Source organism: Rhinopithecus roxellana, chromosome 15 (genome assembly GCF_007565055.1).
Source record: "Rhinopithecus roxellana isolate Shanxi Qingling chromosome 15, ASM756505v1, whole genome shotgun sequence".
Taxonomy (NCBI): domain Eukaryota; kingdom Metazoa; phylum Chordata; class Mammalia; order Primates; family Cercopithecidae; genus Rhinopithecus; species Rhinopithecus roxellana.
In genome coordinates this window covers 84,837,464-84,859,530 of record NC_044563.1, presented here as the reverse complement: position 1 = coordinate 84,859,530, position 22,067 = coordinate 84,837,464, and the positions used below count along the sequence as shown (strand labels likewise).

The following is a 22,067-nucleotide window of genomic DNA, read 5'->3' as shown; positions in this document are numbered from 1 at the left end:
TCCAAATTTCTACACTTCTAGATATGTTGAGATCTTCTTTTCTCTGGCATTACCTTCTATAAAAATGCCTCAGGGCAGCTGGGAAGGTGCAGGTTCTCGTAGAGATAAACATATGTGCCTTGAAACCTCCTCTGTATTCTGAGTCCACAGGCTTTTACACTAGGGCTCACTTAGGGACCGAAATTTCATAATAGGATCTGCTCCAGAGTTGTCCAATAGAAATATAATTTTAAGGTTTCTAGTATCACATTAAAAAAGTAAAATGGAACAGGTACAATGAATAACATATTTTATTTAATCCAATAGAGCCAACATATTATCATTGCAATACACAAAGGAAAAGTTATTAGTGAGATATTTTACATTATTTTTTGAAGAAAGTATTTGAAATCTGGTATATATTTTATACTTTGAGCACATCTCAATTCAGACTAGTCATGTGTGAAGTCCTCAATAGACATTGGTGGCTCCTGGATACCACATGGGAGAGCCAGTGCCATTCTCCTCCTTGATACTTGTTTCTACCCTCACATGTACCTCATAATTTCTTTTATAGCTGGTTCAAAAAACATATTGCACCTCTCTACCAAAGTCATAGCAGCTCACTCACCAGCTGTTTGTTCCTGTGCTAAGGAAAAGAGAGTGTGGAAAAGCTGGAAGAAATCATCCTCTTCCTGTAAGTGCTTTATATTATTCATATTTTCTCTTTGCATTTTCTTTCTATTCTGAGAGAAAAATATGTATTGGATTGTTTTTCTCTCTCCACTATCCTTTTGTTTTTACTTCAATTTATCTGAAAGATATATATAGTTTTTATTGTTCTATTGCTACTCTTAAATGTAGAGAGGAAGGCCGAAGGTTGTAGTGAAGATTGTAGTGAAGACTCTCTTCAATTTGAGTTTGAAGCTACCAAAATTATCATTATAATGGTTTGGCTTTAGAGCCCAATCCTATACATACTTATACAAAAACACAGTAATTTATTTGGTTATTATTGCATTTTATAGAACCTGGCAAAGATATTACAAGAATGTAAAAATACAGGCCAATTTCTTTCATTAACATAGATGAAAACAAAATCTAAACAATACATTATCAAAATAAATCCACTATTGCATACAACAAATAATAATGGTGTATTTCAGCAATTTGTGGCCAATATAACAAATGGAAGTAAATCAATGTACTAAGCCACATTAACAGAATAAAAATTATACACAATTATCTCAATAATTTACAGACAAGACATAGGTAGAATACGATTTTTCATTTTATACAAAAACTTGTAGCAAACTAACAGATCAGAACTTCCTAAATTTGATCCCCTGCATCAACCAAAAAAAAAAAAAAACCTGCATCAAATACTATGCTTAATGGCAAAATACTGAAAGCGCCCCCTATCCACCTCAAGACCTGTCATCAGACAAAGATGCCTACTTTCACCACTGGGTGCATCCTAGTACTGAGTAAATGTTTAAAATGAAAGAATTGGCTGGGTGTGGTGGCTCACATCTGTAATCCCAGCACTTTGGGAGATCAAGGTGGGTGGATCACTTGCGGTCAGGAGTTCGAGATCAGCCTGACCAACACGGTGAAACCCTATCTCTAAAAAAATACAAAAATTAGTTGGGCATGGTGGTGGGAGCCTGTAATCCCAGCTACTTGGGATGCTGAGGCAGGAGGTTCGCTTGAACCCAGGAGGCAAGACGTTGCAGTGAGCTGAGATTGCGCCACTGCACTCCAGCCTGGGCAACAGAGTGAGATTCCATCTCAAACAAAACCAAAAACCAAAAAAAAATGACAAAAGAATTGAGAACACAGAAAAACAGAAGATCAGAAGGGAGAATCACATGCTGATAAGCCTCAGGGTACTTATCAGAAGTGAGTGGGAACAGAAGACTATTCAAGAGCTTGGACGACGCAGGGTCATAGGAATTACACAGTTGCAAGGATTAAAATATGGACAAAGAGTAGTAGGAAAGTAGTATTTAGAGAAAGTGTAGATGGGGAAGCCATGGTTTGTGACATTATAAAAGGAAACAGTGCCAGCCTCATAATCTAAGAAAACCCCAACACGGCGAGGGGGCACTGTCATGGAGAGGAGCAGAGAAGGGGAAGAATCCTCATAGGCCCTATATTCATGGTTATGCTGTAACCCAATCACCCAGTATCCTCTCTGAGGCTGATACCTGGAGTAAGCATTGTGATTTTGAGCATAATGGTTGAAAGAGAATGTAGGTCCCACTGAATTGCTGCATACCCCCAGGATCCAGGCAGTCTTCTTGGCCACATCTACCTCCCAGTAATGCTTTCCGGAGGAGAAGTGCTGGGAGCCCAGGACACTACAGTCATAATGCTTTTCCAGACAGGAAGGTCCAGATACTTTAGCTCCCACAAACCTCACCTGTCTCCGGTTTTTAGCCAGGACAAGATTTAAATTAGCTGTGTGTGGATTCAGGGTCACGTCCACTGTAGGAAAAGGTACAACATCAGCAGATGAAAATGGGGACATGGGTCTCATTATACTGAGAAGAGGAAACACAGGAAGTGGTTGGAGGAACTGGAACTATATAGCGGGGATGGGGGAGGCATCAACACCTAGGACCTGTGTGGCTATGTCTGGGGAGCGCATGTGTAAGGAGATCAGAATTTGCCAGCCCAAAGAGGCCATGGCTTCTACTTACCCCAGTAGCTTTGGACATCTGTCAGCTCTGTAATGATGAAAAGAGTCAATAATGTTGAATAGGACCAGTTGTCTCATGTCCGGTATCTCTCTCCTTACCAGATTGAGGGGCATGGTGAGGAATCCTGTGAGGATGTCACCTGGCCATTTCATCTCCCCTTAAATACAAACTGCATCTTCTTCAGCACTCTATGTCCCTCCCTCTGGGACCTCCCTCTTTGCCACTATGCTCAAATACCAACTATATCCTCGATCCTGTTTATTTCTTCCCACGACAGTAATTTCACATCCAAACTCTTTCCCCTGAATCTCCTTACCTCTAAACACTCGCAGCATCCTTTTCAGATCTGGGGCTCGAAACATACTTCTCAGCTTTGTAGGGAGAGCTTCTGGCTTCCTCAGGGTCCAGAACTCACTCCTAGAAAGGACAGGACTTCTGAGTTCCCACACTGCTGACTATGGGTTCCTCTGCCACCCGTCTCCCTTACCTCCCAAGCCTACTGATGAACTCCAATCCTCCTTTCTGAAGAAACTTAGCATCATTTTGCAAACAGCCCTGGCACTGGAGCCAGAAGACCTAGACTAGAAACTATCATCTCACCATCTACATAAACTTGTGTAAGATTCAACTTTTTCTTTGAGATGGAGTCTTGCTCTGTCGCCCAGGCTGGAGTGCAGTGGCGTGATCTCGGCTCACTGCAACCTCCACCTCCCAGGTTCAAGCAATTCTCCTGCCTCAGCCTTCCGAGTAGCTGGGACTACAGGCACATGCCACCACGCCTGGCTAATTTTCTTGTATTTTTAGTAGAGATAGGGTTTCACCATGTTAGCCAGGATGGTTTCGATCTCCTGACCTCGTGATCCGCCCTCCTCGGCCTCCCAAAGTGCTGGGATTACAGGTGTGAGTCACTGCACCTGGCCAAGATTTAACTTCTTAAAGTCTCATTTTGTTTTTCTGTTGTTATTTTTAGAAAATACTATAATTTTCCTTTTTCTATGTCCTAGAGATGTTATGCAATTCAGTAAAAGAATGGCTTGGAAATCTTTTGCTACCTCTAAAAAAAGATATAAAATATTTAAAATCAGAGGGGCTGAAGATGTCTGGGTTGAAGACAGAACACCAGGGGCCTGCTGCTGGGGCTTGGAGAGTATCAAGTGAAGGGGTTTCTTCAGAAGAGTCTGTGGGCTTAGGCCCTAGGATTTCTCAGAAAACCTTCAACACAGCATTTTAGGATTTGCTGTCTCTGGGAATGTTATGCCGCCAGCTGGAGAACAGATATCCTCACCTCCAAATGGAGAGTACAGATTTCAGAAGGGACAACAGGCTTCATATTTCATGTGTCTGTGAGGAGCATGAAGGTACCAAGTGTGCAAGCAGCTTGAGGTGTCATCTTGTTGATAAGACTCTGGAGTATGTGATAGAGAACATGTTTGATTCCCGGGCTCAATTATTATCCTCAAGAGCTCGGGTTTATGTTTTTACTGGAATTGAGACAAAAGAAAATCTACTAGGGAGCAAGGCCTGGGAGAAAGAAAAAGTCCCAAGAGCAAATTCTTAGACCTTGAGAAATAATGCAGATAGGAATGTCACTGATAAAATTCACGGGCAGGAAATTGCAGTGAGCCAAGATCACACCGCCGCCCTCCAGCCTGGGCGACAGAGTGTGACTCTGTCTCAAAAAAAAAAAAAAAAAAAAAAAAAAAAAATTTTATGGGCAAAGAAAATTCCTATGTATTTTGAGGTAACTCTAAACTTAAGAATCAGGGATGAAAGCAGGCACAGAGGTTTATGGAAAAGTACACTTAACAGGGTACTTGGGGAGTCACTGACACTGCAACTCTTTATTCATTTTTTTTTTTTTTTTTTGAGGCGGAGTCTGTCTCCCTTTGTCTCCCAGGCTGGAGTACAATGGCGTGATACTGCAATTCTTTATTCTAAATAACAGTACTGTCCCCAACTAGTGACCTTCCATCGCCCACATTTTCCTACCAGAGAAGCCAGTTCATCCCCTTTAGCTGGGGATGCCAAAACTCTCATGTGATGCTCAATTCAAGACTACAGTCTTGAATCTTCCCCACTCTGATTCTTCTTCCCTTTCCCACTGTTCATGGGTAAAGGAATCATTTGTCAATCCAGGGGAGCTACCTCATGTTCTCCTACACATACCTTTCTGTGACATCACTCACATCCTAGGAAGGAAAAAGACAGGTTAAGTCAAGGAGTAACAGGTCATGCCCTTATCCACATTTCTCCTTCCATGTCCACTACCCCATGACATGACACACATAAAGACATCCTAACATGGAGCCACAGAGCAGAGATAAAAACTCAGGCCACACTGTCCCTAATAACCCATGTGAAGACATCAAAAAATAACTTAACTGACTCATCAGTGTCTCGATTTTTACAACATCATGTGTGTGCATATGCGTGTGTAATGTTACGTATGTATAGCACGTATTATTTGTCAGGCATTGTGCCTGGCCTACAGAACCTCAGATGATGAAGTCATAATTTCCATCCTTGAGTAGCTTACATTCTGTTCTGGTTGCTGCTCATGGGCTTTAAATATGGTTGCTTCTCAAACTTCTCTAACCCTCTACCCTACCTTTGCTGACTTCATCCATTTCCTCCATTTTAACACACACATGTTGATGATTCTCAAATCTGTACTTCTGCTCAGCCCACTTTCCTTACAATTTTGATTAATATATACACCAGCAAATGAGTCACAGGTACCTCAAATACAAGATGTTTAAAAGAAAGCTTATTTCTGCAACTCTTGTCTCCCTTCCATCCTATTGAATCATACTAGCAACCACCTAGTCACCAAATTTAAGCAAATAGGTAATAATTACCATACATTCACCCTGGTCTCCTATCTTTGCCCAAGTCAGTCCACCTCACATACTTAATTTCATTTAGCCATGGGTTGTTCACCTTTATCACTGCCACTGCCAGTCTCATTTCCATGGAATTGGCCTATTCCCTTCTATTTGGTCTCTTTATCTACTGCTCCATACATCTCAATGACCCTGAAGAAAAGCTTAAGTTTGGTCCATATAACACAAGATTAACTATTTTCTCTGTATTAGGACTGTTTATGGTGGCATTTCATAGAGACACAACTCAAACTGGCTTGAACACACAACGTGGTAGAGGTGCTGTGTGTGTCAATTTGCAGTAAATATCCAGGATTGCATCAATCTTACATTGTGGCTGTACTGAGGAACTGAAATGATCAAATTGATGTGCTTTTTCGTGGCTAATTCTCTTATGTTGGCTTTATGTCTATATTTTGAAGCTTTTATCTTGGCTATAAGATCTTAATGGGCAACAATTCACACAGATATGGAAAAGAGAAAGAAGAATGTCTGTGATGGGAAAATTCTAGAAAATTTATTGTTAGAAAAGACTCAAGTTTAAATGTCCATTGGGCAGTCATACTAATGAATGTGGAAGTATCTAAACTAGCAATATGAATTGATGATTCATTTGCATTTAAAAATATTTACAGTTTGAGGAGTGTTGAGGAACCAGAACAAAAGAGTGAAGGAGAAACTATCAGGATAACAATATCAATGATGAGGACAAAACGGCAAGAAGAATAAAATGAAGATGCAAAGCAGGAAGCAGTGAATGAGAAAAAGCTGCACTAGGCAGAAAGTAGCTACCCATGGCTCTCATACTAAGACCCAAGAATATGTAAATAAACAATTATTCCACCAAGAAAGAAAGAACAAGAGGAAAGCACGAAGGCAAACAAAACATAAAGAATATCTTACATGCTAAAGGTTACAGAATATCACAAGGTACATCTTGCCTCAAATTCACAGCCACACTATTCATTCTATGCAGAAAACAGCTGCTAAAATTTCAACCTCAGTTCAAGTCCCTCCATCAAATCTTTCTAGGCTTGACACCTTGTAATCTTTGACCTACACACATATAGACCAGAGCCCAGACCCCCAAAACCAGTTCAAATATCTATTACTAGAGTATGTTAAATGATTCTGCTCTAGAGAAGAGAGTGAAAACAAAGAAGGGCTGGTAGTACATCATCTCTAAGAATTTAGCTTGGCATAAGTGTGCCTGTGACTAAGCTGGGTAAGAAGCACTTGGCAAATTCCCAACACAGCATCAGAGACAAGAGTTGCCTAATGAACAGTGGTTCTCAATTGGGAGAGCACTGTATTCACCCTGGGGCTATCGTGGCAATGTCTGAAGACATCTGGGGTTGTCACATCTGGGGTGGTGCTGCTGCCATCTAGTGAGCAGAGGCCAGAGATGCTGCTAAACATCCTACAATGTACAGGAGAATCCCATGCAGCAAAGAATTATCCAGTCAGAAATGTAAATAGTGCCAAGACTGAGAAAGAAAGAACAGAAAGAACAACATCAGTGGATACAACAGATCTTCTCCACAGCATCAAATAAACTTTCAGACAACTTTTATAAATAAAATGGGGTTTTCTCTTGCATTTGGACTCTGAATTATCTTATGCTTTATTCCGTATCTCTAAACAGTTTAATAGGGGATAGGCACTATAGCACCAAAGGAATGTTTTTTTCTTGTCCCCGCAATGATAGTAGTCTGATGTTCCAGAAAGGAAGGAAAGTTAGTTTCTCTTTTCCTTGACTCTCAGATCTGAGCTCCCTCACAAGCCTTACCTGCAGCAGCTCCATTGTTGACCCCTGACATCGACGCTCCAGATCCAAGATGAGCTCTCGCAGCGACTGGCTCTGGTGGACCAGATCATTCTCAGCCTCTTCTATAATTCGTAGCCCCTTCTTCTCTTCCTCTTCCAGCTTTTTCAGCTCCCGCTGCTCCACTCTGTCTAGGATGTTTCGCAGCTGATTAAACTCTGTCTGGATCCTGTGTCTCTCGGGCTCCATCTGATTCTTCAGGAACAGGGAAGAAAAAGAGGCTGCTATTCTGTCACACTGAGGTTCTCCTCTGTTAAAAGCTGGGGAGTTGGGCTCAGGACTGCTTTCCTGGGCCAGGCCTCCCAGGGAGAGGGAGGGTAAATGCTGCAGGAGGAAGCCTTTGTAGCCTTTTCTTTCCTTCTTTTCTCCCTCCAGCTCTTCCCAGACCACTGGTCCCGGGCTGCTTTATCTAGGCCATCTAGACATCAACTGTGATTCCTGGGTGACATTTAGATTCCAGGAAGCCTCCCTCACCTCTGCATCAGCCTCCTCTTCTATTTTTGAGTACTGAGGTAGAAATTACTGGCCCGTGACTAACTGTCTCAGATCTGGGCTTCTTCGCAAGCCTTACCTGCATCTTCCCTTGCATTTGTACTCTGAATGCAACGGAAAAGCCAAAGAGACTGAAACTGTAGAGCAAGATCCAGAATTATGAATTGGGGGAACCCCTAGCCATGGTTCCTCTGCTATGTGATTGTCTCCTAGGTTCAATTTTGATATGTTTGCTATTTAGCTCCCCTCTCCTCCCCCTGTTTGGAAGGAATACAGTGGAGGACCAGGCAAAGGGAAGCTCTTCTAGTCATGGCATCAGAGGACAGACAGGACAAGGACTCCTTTGCCCTCAGCTCCTATGACCTGCCATGATTCCTGCCCCAGGATATCCTCAGAAAAAGTCCCCCTTGCCTTCCAGCATGTCTTCTTCTCTCTGATAAAAGCTGTTAGCTTCTCAGCTTCCTGCTCCTCATTCTTCAGCTTCTTTAGAGACTCCTGAAACTTTTCCTGGAAGAAACAAATCAGATCACACAGGATCAAACCTTCAGTTGACTCAGTACACAGACATGGAATGAATGGCACAGAGATTCTGCTAACCTCAAAAGGAGCCTGTCCTAACCTAGGATGAAAACTTGAGTGGGCCAACAAACATTTCATATACATGAGATGAAAACCAACAAGAACAGGCTGATTCTCCATCCTCCTTGAGAAGGTGCCTGACCACAAAGCACCTGTGGCTCATGCCTGTATTCCCAGCACTTTGGGAGGCTAAGGTGGGCGGATTGCCTGAACTCAAGAGTTTGAGATCAGCCTGGGCAACATGGCAAAACCCCATCTCCACTATACACACACACACACACACACACACACAATTAGCTGGGCATGGTGGTGCACACCTGTAGTCCCAGCTACTTGGGAGGCTACGCACTAGAATTGCTTGAACCCAGGAGGCAGAGGTTGCAGTGAGCTGAGATCGTGCCACTGCACTCCAGCCTGGGTGACAGAGAGAGACGCCTTCTCAAAATAAATACGTGAGTAAATAAGTTCCTTCACCTTCACTGCCAACATATCTCCACACTCAATCAACCAAGTACCCCTTTTCCCTCAGCAGCTCTATCTACTCAATCTGGAATAGTAAGTAAGAGATAAAGTCTATTCTTCAGGGAGGCAGTTTCCAGGTTCATTCTCTAGGTAAATGGAAAGACTACAAAGAGATTAGATCAGAGCATGATAAAACGTTAAAACCTACCAAAGACCCTGTTTCTCTGTCTCCCCTTCCATCCTGGGGTCTCACCTGGTACTCCTGGGCAACCTCCTCCACGAGGAACGTGTGGTGACCATGATGCTCCTGAGACCGCTCACAAAGCCAGCAAATGACCTTCCCATCCTCCTGACAGAAGAGCTGCAGTTTTTCTCCATGGTCTGCACAAAGAACTGCTTTCAGCTGCTTCCCAGGGCCCAACACCACCTCTCTGAGCCGCCTCACTATGTTGGCCAGATGCCGATTAGGCCGCAGGTTCCCTGGCTGGTAGCTGATCTGGCACACAGGGCAGCTTCTTTCCCCTTCTTGACCAATCATTGATTCCCTGCTATTCGGTGTGATGCAGGCTTGGCAGAAGCTGTGGCCACAGTCTATGCTCAGGGGTTCTGTTAGGAGCTCCAGGCAGATAGGGCAGGTCACCTCTTCTCGTATGTCCACCAGTACTGGTGAAGTCATTGTAGCTACTCTCCTGGCTCCTGCCTGCCCAGCCCTAATTCTAAGATGTTTCCTGGTTGTAGAATCCTAGGTAGATGAGCAAACAGGGTAAGAAAGGAGGGAGAATAAAGGAATACTGACTGCCCAGTCCTGGATAAAGAGGTCAGACACCTGGGGTAACAAGGGCTTCTCATTCTAATATCTAATACGTTCTTTATTCTGGCTCATACAAGGCACCGATTTCTTCCCATATTAGAGCAGTGGTTATGATTTCCTCTTTCTCCAATTGAACAGAGTGACAAACTGAGGCCCTGGAAAGGAGGGGCCTGTGTGAGTCACTGTCTGTGTGATCTTTTCTTTTCTTTTTTTTTTTTTTTTTTTGAGATGGAGACTCACTCTGTCACCCAGGCTGGAATGCAGTGGTACGATCTCAGCTCACTGCAACCTCTGCCTCCCGGGTTCAAGCAATTCTCCTGCCTCAGCCTCCCAAGTAGCTGGGATTACAGGCACGTGCCACAACACCTGGCTAGTTTTTGTATTTTTAATAGAGACGGAGTTTCACCATGTTAGCCAGGGTGGTCTTAAACTCCTGACCTTAAGTGATGCTCCTCCTTGGCCTCTCAAAGTGCTGGGATTACGGCATGAGCCACCACACCTGGACTGTGTGATCTTTTCTCACCCAAAACATATTCTCAATGTTAAAAGCACTGAAAACACACTGTTGCCTCAGGATTTTTGCATTTGTTGTTCGTGATGTAAGGATGACCCTCTACTCTGCTATCTGCATGACTTACTAGCTTTCTACCTATTCCCTTATCAGAAGAGTTTGCTCTGACTAGTCTATTTAGAGCACAGCCACCATACAATCACTCTCCACATATTTACCTCATTTATTTTACTTCTTTTTTTTTGAGACGGAGTCTCACTCTGTAGCCCAGGCTAGAGTGCAGTGGCGCGATCTCGACTCACTGCAAGCTCTGCCTTCTGGGATCACGTCATTCTCCTGCCTCAGCCTCCCCAGTAGCTGGGACTACAGGTGCCCGCCACCATGCCTGGCTAATTTTTTTTGTACTTCTTTAGTAGAGACGGGGTTTCACTGTGTTAGCCAGGATGGTCTCAATCTCCTGACCCTGTGATCCGCCCACCGTTGCCTCCCAAAGTGCTGGGATTACAGAGGTGAGCCACTGTGCCTGGCCTATTTTACTTCTTACACCACCTAATATCGATCTTTACTTGTCTGAATCCTCACAGTGAAATGTAAGCTCCATGAGATCAGAGACTGTTTTTGTTCATGGTTGTATCCTTGGCAGCTAGCATAGAGCCTGACATATAGGTCCTCAACTTTTGACGAATGAAAGGTTAGAACCCTCTCATCCTCCACAGTGATTATCTGTGACCTTTCTCATGAGCTCTTTCACCTCTTTGCCATCACCCTTGCCGCACTCTTTGGTGTTTGATCTCCAAGCCTGTGCAAAAACTTCCACTTCTTAACAGCCCTGCCCCACATAGAGCCCTCCCCTCCCCACCACATGCTCCCCTTCTCAGAAAAAAAACAAAGAAACAGCAATGGCCACAATAACGGGAAGTAATGTTTTGTTACTGTTGAAACTGAGTCTTGCTCTATGACCCAGGCTGGAGTGCAGTGGCACTATCTCGGCTCACTGCAACCTCCGCCTCCCAGGTTTAAGCGATTCTCGTGCCTCAGCCTCCTGAGTAGCTGTGATTACAGGCGAGCACCACCATGCCCAGCTAATTTTTGTATTTTTAGTAGAGACGGGGTTTCACCACGTTGGCCAGGCTGGTATCGAACTCCTGACCTCAAGTGATCTGCCTGCCTTGGCCTCCCAAAGTGCTGGGATTACAGGCATGAGCCACTGCACCCAGCCTGGGGAGGTAAAATTTTTACAACTCATGATTCTGTAACCACTTGTGATTTAGAAATCATATTCTCCTGCTTTCTTTATACCTCATGGGACAACTCTGCATAACTAAGGGTATTCTCGATTCTTCAATAAGAAGAGACATTAAGTGACTTTACAAAATCATGCATCTTGTAAGTTGTAGCATTGGCATAACCTAACCTTTCCAGGGTCCTAGTCAAAGCTTTGTCCTCAAACTCCTAACTGTGACCAAAGATAGTCAGTGGTGAAGGCTATAAAAGTCAAGCACTGACCAAGTGCTTTCGAAGTATGAAAATGGGAGAGATCCTATTTGATGATGGGATTTTGCCAGGGCCTGTCCCAAACTTCAGCAGGATCCTAAGGGGGCCCATATGTAGGGAGAGGTGGCCGGTAAGGCAGTTGAGGCCTTGTATCTTCATTGAGAAATACTACCTTTATTCATTTTTCTTGGAAGAGTTGTTGATAAATTACATTACCATTATTTAAAATCACACTGAGAATACTCTTCAGAAAATTTTAAAACCTGTTTCCAGCATTGAGTTATTTTCATTGGGAGCCATTTGCTCTGCTTGCCTACCTGGAATTGTGTTTGGGCCACCAAAGAAGAGCCAGCTAACACTGCCTATTTGAAGCTCTGGCCCTGGTCCCAGGCGCGACCTCGCTGTTCTGAACACGCCACAGTGGGTAGAGAGCAGGTGGAATTCTCTAACTTGTCTTTGGCTGGTTTTCCAGCAAAAGTAAAAAACACAAGGCCCTGTAAATTGTACCAATTTACCCCTATCTTCAGGACCTGGTAGATTTTAAAAGTATATCAAAATGCCTCCCAATAACAACACTCCTCCTAGAAGAAAGGGCCTGAGAAAGTGTCTCAGATAAGGGAGAGAAAAAGTCAGGGGATATAAGCATAAGCCTCCGAGCGGCCCTGCTGGGGGAATCCAGTGAGCTGAAAACAGGTCCTTGGTGCTGCCCTCTAGTGTTCTGTGGTGCTCCTGCAAGTACTGGCCTGGGTCTTCAGCTTTGCCATGCTTAGTAGCAGCAATGCTCACAGCAAATATTTACAGAAAGCCCACCAGGTATTGAGCAAGAACTTAATTATTTTGTATGTAATAACTCAATAATTCCATATAACAACATTACATTACAAATGTCCCTTAAATCTCATTTCATAGTTGTATAAACTGATATTTACTAGATCCTTTAAGGGGCAGGGCCGGTTTTGAATGCAGATACGCAGGCTACAGAGCTGGAGCTCTTATTACTCCTTTATATTCCTCATCTCCATAAAGGGTGCAAAATATAATTATTAACAAATTAATGAACTCTGTACATCTAACTGGTAGTATTAATTGGTATTACAGATGTACTTACCTATCATCTGAGAGTCTGTTTAACCAAATTACTCACATCTGTGGGAACTGCACTATTATTTCCTTTATTAATATCTCCTACCATACCTACATCATCTCACTTTGCACACTGCACTATAAGGCTCTATTTCCTTTGATAAATTAGCATTATGAGGGCAGAGGCCCAGTCTCACTTTATCTTCCAGGTGCCCCAGACCTTAGCATTGCAACTAAGACAGGAAATGATCAATTAACTTTATAACAGATTATAACTTACTGCTGAGCTTATAGTTGGCCTTGATGTTGGCACTAGAGTATAGAAATAAATGTGCTATCTTATGAAACTGTTACTGTTAAAAAATAATTGTGTTGGTATTACATTTTAATTGAAAGTCCAATTCCAATCCATCTTCCCCAACAAACACATGCACAATTTCATTTCAGGCAAAACTGTACTTAGTGTAGCCAGTTCTCTTGAAGAATTACTGCCTCATAAATGCAATGTAGTAATAGTCCCAAACTGAAAAGAATTCATGACATCACTAACTGGTAAATGAACAAACTGTGGTGTATCCATACAATGGCATATTACCAAACAATTAAACTGTTATATTAATACACACAACAAGATAAATCTCAAAAGCATGCAAAGTGAAAGAACCCAAACATCAAATTTAAGTTATTGTATGATGCTATTCATATGAAATCCTAGAAAAGAGAAAGCTATAGTATTTGAAAGCACATCCGTGGAAGCCAGGGCCCAGGAGAGGGAGAAAACGATGAACTGCAAAGGGCATAAGGAAATTTGAAGGGTGATGGAAACGCCCTTTACATATCATGATCACGGCGGTGGTTACACAATTGACTGCAACTGTGAAAATTCACAGAATTGTATGCTTAAAATTTGTAACTTACTAGATAGAAATTATAACTCAATAAACGTGACAGAAACAAAAAAATACAAGAAAAATTAAAGGCTTGATTTCTGATCTTCTAAGCACAATGGAACTGTGCTGTCAAACATGTAGCCACATATGGCTATTCAGCATTTGAAGTGTGGTTACTCAGAAAAGGGGTGTTTTAAGTACAAAACACACATTGGATTTTGAAGATTTAGTTTAAAAAAATTAAAGTAGCTTATTAATTTTTTTATATTGATCACATGTCCTAATTGTATTTTGCATGTATTGGGTTAAATAAAATATATTAAAATTAATTTCACCTGCTTATTTTTAATGAGGCTACTTGAATAAGTAACATTACATATGTGGCTTCATTCTATTTCTATTTCATAAAGACATATAAATGTCTTTTTTTCCCATCTAATATGCTGCTTTAGATATTCATCTAATACTCTGCTTTAGACAGAGAAAAATTCTTGAGCAGAAAAAAGATGTAAGAGTTGAGGTCTCTTGTCGAAGCTGAGGCTTGGGAAAGAAATTGTGAAGGAGGGAAGCATACAGTTAGCATAGGTTTGAGTGACCCTTGCCCAAACACCAGCAAGCCCTCACTGCCCACTGCAGCTGAGTGCAGCCCAAGGGAGATATGGCAGGCTGCCAGTTTCCAACTGAGGCCAAGTCTCCAGAGCAGAGTGGATGGGCTGAGAGAAGGCATTCCGACTGTGAGGAGTGCAGACGAGGAGTCTGCAGTCCCAGAGCCCAGTGGATCAAATTAGCAGAAGAAAGAGCCCAAATTCACAACCAGGTGGGACCAATTAAATCAGAACCAGATGCCTGAAAAAGGTCTGCTAACTAGCAACGCTGCAACCACTTGGAGAATGCAGAATCTCAGTCTTTCCTGGAATGATTCAGAATCTGCACTTTAATTAAAGTTCTCTAGGTGATTCTTATGCCCATTAAGGCTTCAGAAGTACTGCCTTAGAGAAAGGACCTTCTTTCTCAGGTGGATACAATTTAGGGAGCAAAACAGCTAGAAGAGGGAAGGGGACAGAGAATGGCCTGCTATTTAGATATGAAGCATCTTTTAGAATGGAAGCTCGCATCGATATCAAAATGGCTTTCAGAATAAAAATCAGTGACTCAGCAGGGGATACTGGGGCTGGTGCAGGCTGAGGGTTCAGAGTTAGGAATGACAGAGCAGGCCTGTCCACCAGCTGGGAGCCCTAGTGAAAGTGGAATAAAATAGGTGGCAATTGCATTTATAAGAGAATTAGGCACGAGTTCCTGCACTTTAGGAATAACATTTTTTTTATCTTTGTGTAGGTTTATATTTAACCTATTATCTGGAATTGATTATCTAACAGGACTCAATAAATATTTGAATTGGAACGTAATCAGTTTCAAAACAAAAAACTTAATTTGCACTTCAAAAGAATTTCTACCCCCTGCATTTCAGAAACCTGTAATTTAAAAATTGTTTTGATTGTGCATTTTTTTAAAGCTAGGCATGGAGTTTGCCAGTAATAATGACCATAATTTTGACATTATGTCAGACAGCCTCCTACGTGTTTAAATCTGTCTCGCTTAATCCTCACCAGAACAGAATAGGATATACATATTACTCCATCCATCTTATAGATGGAATAAACTAAAGCTCAAAGAAGTCAACAGTCTTCGGGCACACAGCCAGTGTCTGTCAAGAGTCAGGATTTGAACACATGCAGTCTGGCTCCGAACCACACATTTCTGTCTCTATTGACTGATTGATTAAATAAAATGTCTCTAACCTCAGTGGGGTCATTTGCGGTAAGGAAGAAAAAGAAATAAAGATATAATGAGTTCCGAAAGGGAAAGGACCTTATCTCTTTCACTGCCCCATCACCTCTGCCAGAAGTGACAATAAGAGCCAGTCAACAGAACGGTAGACATCCCTCTCTGACCAGCACATCTGGGGAATGAGAAGCCAAGTAATTTCCAGATGTAAGCAGTATCAGGTGGTCAAAGCTCTTCAGAGCAATCCAAGGCGCCTTAAACTAATTTTAAGGAACAGAGGGCGCTCACTCCTCTTTTATCTTAACTCAACCACGCATGACTCTGCTGGGTTCCGAGAAAGGCAGGGGCTTCCTCCTCCGCCAGCCTTTGGCCGTTGAACGGACAGACCTACAGGTCAGGACTTTGCTCATCTCCCAACTCCCTCTGGGAGGAGTCGGGCCGCCTGGGGTGGAGGATAAATGGTGCTCACTTCCTGAAGCGGCCAGGCTGGAGATGGGGGGAGGGGACGGGCGGAAGGGGGGAAGGGGGGAAGGGGGGAAGGGATGCTGACTCTGAATCCACGCCTGACAAATCGTTTGCAGTGATTCCCTAACGCAAAGTTTCCAGAGCTGCCTCCCCTACATATTTTAGCTTCTAGAATCGAGGTTTAACTCTCACTACGCTTTACACGGCCTATTCCCAGCTGCAAAGGTGCCTCTTCTGTGCTCCCTTCCCAAACTTCAGTCAACTCGAAAATGCAGAAGTCTCCCTCATTCTTCTTTCACGCGTGAACCCCCAACCCGACCTGCAGGGCGGGTCAAACTCTCCAGACAAGTGGGGACAGCGGTGGCTGGCCAGAAAATGATCTTGCTCACTAACCTGGAATCTGTGGCCTGGATCAGAGCCGAGGACTTGCAGCAGCCGCGTTCTCCACCCAAGCCGAAAGACTCTGGGGGGAAGGGGCGGGACCAGGGGAGGAGGAGGGTCAAATTGTCCAGCACCGTAGGAGATCCAGCAGATTCCATGGGTGTGGTCACCAGCGACCCCTCAGGTGGTAAGGGAGATCGAGATAGTTTTTGAGGCTGGTCGCGGTGGCTCACCCCTGTAATCCCAGCACCCTGGGAGGCCGGGGCCGGCGGATCACGAGGTCAAGAGATTGAGACCAGCCTGGCCAACATGGTGAAACCCCGTCTCTACTAAAAATACAAAAATTAGCTGGGCGCGCCTGTAGTCCTAGATACTCGGGAGGCTGAGGCAGGAGAATCGCTTGAACCCGGGAGGGGGAGGTTGCACTCCAGCCTGGTGACAGAGCGAGACTCTGTCTCAAAAAAAAAAAAGTTTTTGAAGGTAGCAACGCAAAGCGGTTCAACTTACCTGATGAATAGCAAATCCGGAGGCTTTTGAGAACACCAGGCCAGAGATGACCCTTGTAAATTGTCTGCAGTGTACTGTAGCTTTCCAATATCATATCAGAGTTTAATTACACTGATAATACACCTGTACTCCATATAAACATATTAATTTAAATGTCTAAATAAAAACATAAAGTTATACGAGTGAGTAAAAGCCCCTTTGCATAATGGCATGTTTTGCCAAACGATCATTAAAATTCATTAATTTAAAATTACATGTATGTATGTATAAAGCTGTGTGTGTGTATCTGTAATTTTGACCTATATAACTAGAAGACAATCTTTGTTTTTATTTAGGTCTTCTGAATACATGTAAAGCTTATAGAGTCTCAGAACTCTAACTACAGGGTTTCAATGTCAAAGTTCCTCCCTAAGGAGACTAATTAGATGAGTGTCACCTTGCCTTAGAAGGTGGACGGCGGAGGGAGGTATAGAGAAAGAAAGGACTGGGGTGTCCAGATAAAAGTCTGGATGGAGGATTGGGCAATAGGGAGAGAGCTGGGTTAAGTATCAAGAGATTTCTCTCAACAGTCCCTAGGCGAATGAAAGGTCATTAGAATCTCGTAAGTGCGGACATGTGTCACTATTTCAGTGAGTACCTCATGTCCGCAGGCTTAAGAAGCCCTACAAAGGATATTTCAGATCATCCTTTGTGTAGCTTTCTTCACAATGGTTTTAGGTATGGCTGCCTCCATATTGCCCATGGATGACGCTTCAGGTCAAAGCCTGCTTATGTTCTGAAATTCTCCTGGACACCACCCTGCCACTGGCCCAGCCCACATTTAAGTCCCTTGGAATACAAAATGGTATGATTGATACCCAGAGGGATAGAAGTATTGGAAAAGGGATGGAGAAGCCCAACCCAGAGTCTCTTCTCGGGCCATTTTCTAAGAGATGATATAACTGGAAGTAACTTATAGGCTCCATAGTCTTGTCAGCATAGGGCTTCATTTCTGGGGCTAGTAGGCTCAGTTAACAAAAAGGATGTTGGCTGGGCGTGGTGGCTCGCTTGTAATCCCAGCATTTTGGGAGGCCGAGGTAGAAGGATTTTGAATCCAGGATTTTGAGGCCAACCTGGGCAACGTAGTAAAACGCTGTCTAAAAAAAAAGAAAATTGCCAGGCATGGTGGTACGTGCCTGTAGTCCCAGCTACTTGGGAGGCTGAGAGGTGGGAGAGGATCACTTGAGCCTGGAAGGTTGAGGCTGCCGTGAGCCATGATCCTGCTACTGCACTCCAGCCTGGGTGACACAGTGATAACCAGTCTCAAAACAAAAAAGAAAACAAAAAACAGAATAAAAGACTATTTCTCAGTGTGCAGAGTTTTCCTTTTTGTTTGCTAACCAAGGCAGTTTTTATTTTCTCTGTAACTAATTTCTCATCTTGAACAGGGAGATTGGGCATTCTGATGGTTGAGAAGAAATGAAGGTGCTTGGCAATAATTCAAGGGGTCTCGAAAAGTTAGATATAAATTTACCATATGATCCATCAAATCCATTCGTAGGAATCTACTCAAGAAAAATGAAAACATATCCATGCAAAGATTTGTACACAAATGTTCATAGCAGTTTTACTCATATTAAAAAATGGAATCAACCCAACTATTCAACAAGTGTTAAATAGATTGAAAAAACAAGTGGTATACCCAATACAGTGAATATTAGTGCTATTAGTATTACTATTATTAGTATTACTAGTATTAGTATTACTGTTAGTGTTAAAAGGGAACCAAGTATGTGGATTCAGAGGCTTGGTGGGGTGATATGATGCATCCAGTAGGACAGGTTTGAAGGTAATGAGGGCACAGATTTGCTGGCAGCCCCAAGTTCCTGAATACTCAGAGTACTTGCAGTTCTAGACTCAAGACCCACTGCTGCAGTTCTAGACTCAGGGTGGCATTAACGGATCCAGCCTGTTATTATAACAATACTCAATATGTTAAATACTCAGTATATGCCAGGAATATTGTTTAGTGAACAGGTTAAGGTGTCAAGATTTCTTAATAGCACTAAGTGGATATCGACATTTGATAGGACAGAGGTTTCAGAAAAAGCAAAAAAGACCATGACAAGGGTCACAGAACATTCTCACAGCCAAATAGTGACAAAAAATACAAACTCAGGAGACAGATTTTCTGTGAGTAAATCTCTAATATACTCGAATATATTTTCTTTGAGGAAATCTCTTATATATTCACAGGAGACAGACTTCCTGTGACAAAATCTCTAGTATATTTTTTTCAGTACAACTTGTTTGAAAGCAGTGTTAGATGATTCTTGTGGTCAGAAATGTTTCTGCCCCTCTCATGGAAAACCCTCCTTAACTCATTACTACCAGCTGGGAACTGACGGGAACAAAAGGAAAGGAAAAAGTAGATACTGCAAGGCCGAGATTAAGACTCAGAGTAGTTTATGCTTGAGAATTCAGGATAGATCTAACTGGATTTTCTGAAAGATAATTGTTAACATCTGATTAAAAGAAGAACTTCAGTAAAACCAAATAAAAACAAATTTCAGTGAGAAACATTTCTTGTTCTAGAGACTTAGGAATGTAGTAGATACAAGCCACCAATTTTGTTTTCAGATGCTTCTGATCATCAAACATGGACCCAATTAATGTATGCTTTTTCTTTCCTTTTTTTTTTTTTTTTTTTCCTGAGACAATCTCACTCTGTTGCCCAGGCTGGCATGTAGTAGCACGATCTCAGCTCACTTCAGCCACAAACTCTCGGGCTCAAGCGATCCTCCCACTTCAGCCTGTCAAGTAATTGGGACTAATAGCACACACCACCATGCCAGCTAAATTTTTGTGTATTTTATAGAGACAGGATTTCACTATGTTGCCCAGGCTGGTCTCAAACTTCTGGACTCAAGCGATCTGCCCACCTCAGTCTCCCAAAGTGCTGGGATTACAGGTGTGAGCCACCATGCCTGGCCCCATCTTTCCTTTGATATTTTATATTTTCTTCCTTCCTTTTAAAAATTTATTTTGTTCTTTCTTTTCAGCAGACACATATTAAACTATATATGTCACATAGCACAGTATTTAAGATGGTATTTAAGATGGTATACTCTGGAACCAGTTTTGCCAAGATTCAAATCCTAGCTCATTTACTTACCATCTGTATGATTTGGGGCAAGTTACTTAACCTCTCTTGGGCCTCAGTTTTCCTATCTGTAAAATACCTACTGCATAGAGTTATTGTGAAGACTAAATATGCAAATATATGTGGAGTACTTAGGACAGTTCCTGAAACACAATAGATCGTCAATCAGTGAAAGGTAGCATTATTAACTATAATGAAGTACCAAGCATTTGGCAGGGCTCTGGAGTAATATCGATGAATAAAACATGAATTTTGCTATGCGTATATTCACGTTCTAGTCAATTTGAAGAAAATCAAACTAGTCACTTAAATATAGCTTTTTGTTTGTTTGTTAACTATTATCTCATTTTCTCTAAATCCCCTCCTGGATAATCCCATCCACTTTGCTAGCTGACAAAGTCCTAACATTAACTACATATCAGTCCTCTTTTGGGCTTCAGAGTCCATGTGAATAACTCACAGGTAGAACAAAAACAAGATGTTGTAACCTCAATGGACTAATCTGGTTCAACTTTTATGTGTCAAAGTTGTGAGCTGTTTTTCAATTGCCATAGCCCCCTGGGTTAAATGTCACATAGCCTGAACATGCCCAGATAAACCAAGCATGCAACCACAGGTGGAACTCAAGTGCTCAGACTGAGGAGTAGGGACTGAATTAAGAAGGGACATCATGTGGCAGAATTCAGGATCTAATCAGATCGAGCCCTTGCAACACCCCAAGGCATGATCCAATCAGATGATGCCTCCCAGCATCACCTCATTGCAAGATCCAATCAGATCATACCTCATTAATCATTTCTTCTGTCTCCTTGCTGGTCTACTTGCAATAAAGCTTTGCTTTTCTCAAAAGGTGCCATGGTATTGGCTTGTATGTATGTCAAGAGGCAAGCCCATTGATTGCTCAGTAACAGTATATAGTATTAGTGTTTATTTGCCCACCAATTTGTTTATTCTCCTTTATTACTTATCTTGATGAATGGTACAACTTGCCTTTTTAGTTCCCTTAGAAACAATGAACTCCTACATTCTTTCCTCTTCCTCATCCTAACATTCAATTTTTGCCCTTTTAATTTATCCTTTTGAAGAAGTTTTGTCCATTTGATTTATTTCTCTCCATCTTTACTGTCACTATCTTGTACAGATGCAAGTAGACCATTCCTATAGTCCACTAATTTGTCTTTTTTATTTTAGCCTGATTTCTGTTAAAAGACTTTTTTTTTTTTTTTTTTTTAATGAGAGTTTATAGACATGTAAAATGAACACATGCTGAAGATTTATTTAGTTAATTAAGGAGAGAATCCGCAAGATAGTGTAACCAACCCAAAGGAGAATTTAAAAACACACATAAACATAGGCGATCAGAAAGACTTGCAATGAATTTACAAAGAGAGGAAAACAAGTCAACATCCACAATAGAATCATCATATACATGTCTATTTGAGACAATTAATTTGCATTTCTATGGGCAAAATCACTTCCATGATTTTCAGCTCAATATAATTTACATAATAAATTGTATTAAGCTCAAAGACAATAAAAAGCTAAGAAAACTCAGAAGAGTACACCAGACGAGTAAGCATTTTTTTATTTTAAAATCTTTCATACTTTTTCTTCTAAGATTCCATCTACAGTGACTATTTGACCAGTTTAGAATACAAACAAATATACTCCACTGTATTTATTATAACCTCTCAGCTTGGATTTTTGAGGAAAAGAAAAACTTCAGTTGTCTGAGATGGGTATGATAAAAATGTGTGGCAGGGGGCCAGGTGCCCTGACTCACGTCTGTAATCCCAGCACTTTGGGAGGCCAAGGTGGGCGGATCATCTGAGGTCAGCAGTTCAAGACCAGCCTGGCCAACATGGTGAAACCCCATCTCTACTACAAATATAAAAAAATTAGCCAGGCGTGGTGACATGTGCCTGTAATCCCAGCTACACTGGAGGCTGAGGCAGGAGAATCACTTGAACCCAGAAGGCGGAGATCGCAGTGAGATGAGATCGCGCCACTGCACTCCAGCTTGGGCAACAAAGTGACACTCCATCTCAAAAAAAAAAAAAAAAAAAAAAAAAAT

At 42.2% G+C, this 22,067-nt stretch overlaps 1 protein-coding gene across 2 annotated transcripts; it reads right to left on the bottom strand.

The window, feature by feature from the left end:
* Positions 1–275: 275 nt before the first annotated feature.
* TRIM6 (tripartite motif containing 6) lies at positions 276–16,437 on the bottom strand. 2 transcript variants are annotated; one of them, XM_010364543.2, is made up of 8 exons: positions 16,357–16,437; positions 9,178–9,666; positions 8,295–8,390; positions 7,356–7,586; positions 4,851–4,873; positions 3,001–3,101; positions 2,685–2,711; positions 276–2,469 (listed from the first exon to the last, which is right to left on the bottom strand). In XM_010364543.2, the coding sequence occupies exons 2-8, from the start codon at positions 9,598–9,600 to the stop codon at positions 1,904–1,906; spliced, it is 1,467 nt and encodes a 488-aa protein (XP_010362845.1). In that variant the 5' UTR covers positions 9,601–9,666; positions 16,357–16,437; the 3' UTR covers positions 276–1,903. The 2 variants fall into 2 exon arrangements, with proteins under 2 accessions (XP_010362845.1, XP_030773910.1); XM_030918050.1 differs by lacking the exon at positions 9,178–9,666 and having other exon boundaries at positions 16,357–16,421.
* Between the last annotated feature and the right edge of the window lie 5,630 nt (positions 16,438–22,067).

What these genes read in the sequence shown, in the direction of transcription:
- TRIM6 (XM_010364543.2), bottom strand. Translation starts at nt 9,600, where the DNA reads ATGACTTCACCAGTACTGGTGGACATACGAGAAGAGGTGACCTGCCCT. An exon ending in CAACAATGGAGCTGCTGCAG is followed by an intron (nt 4,874 to 7,355) that starts GTAAGGCTTGTG and finishes TTTCCTTCCTAG; the next exon opens with GATGTGAGTGATGTCACAGA. An exon ending in GATGCTGCGAGTGTTTAGAG is followed by an intron (nt 2,712 to 3,000) that starts GTAAGGAGATTC and finishes TCATCATTACAG; the next exon opens with AGCTGACAGATGTCCAAAGC.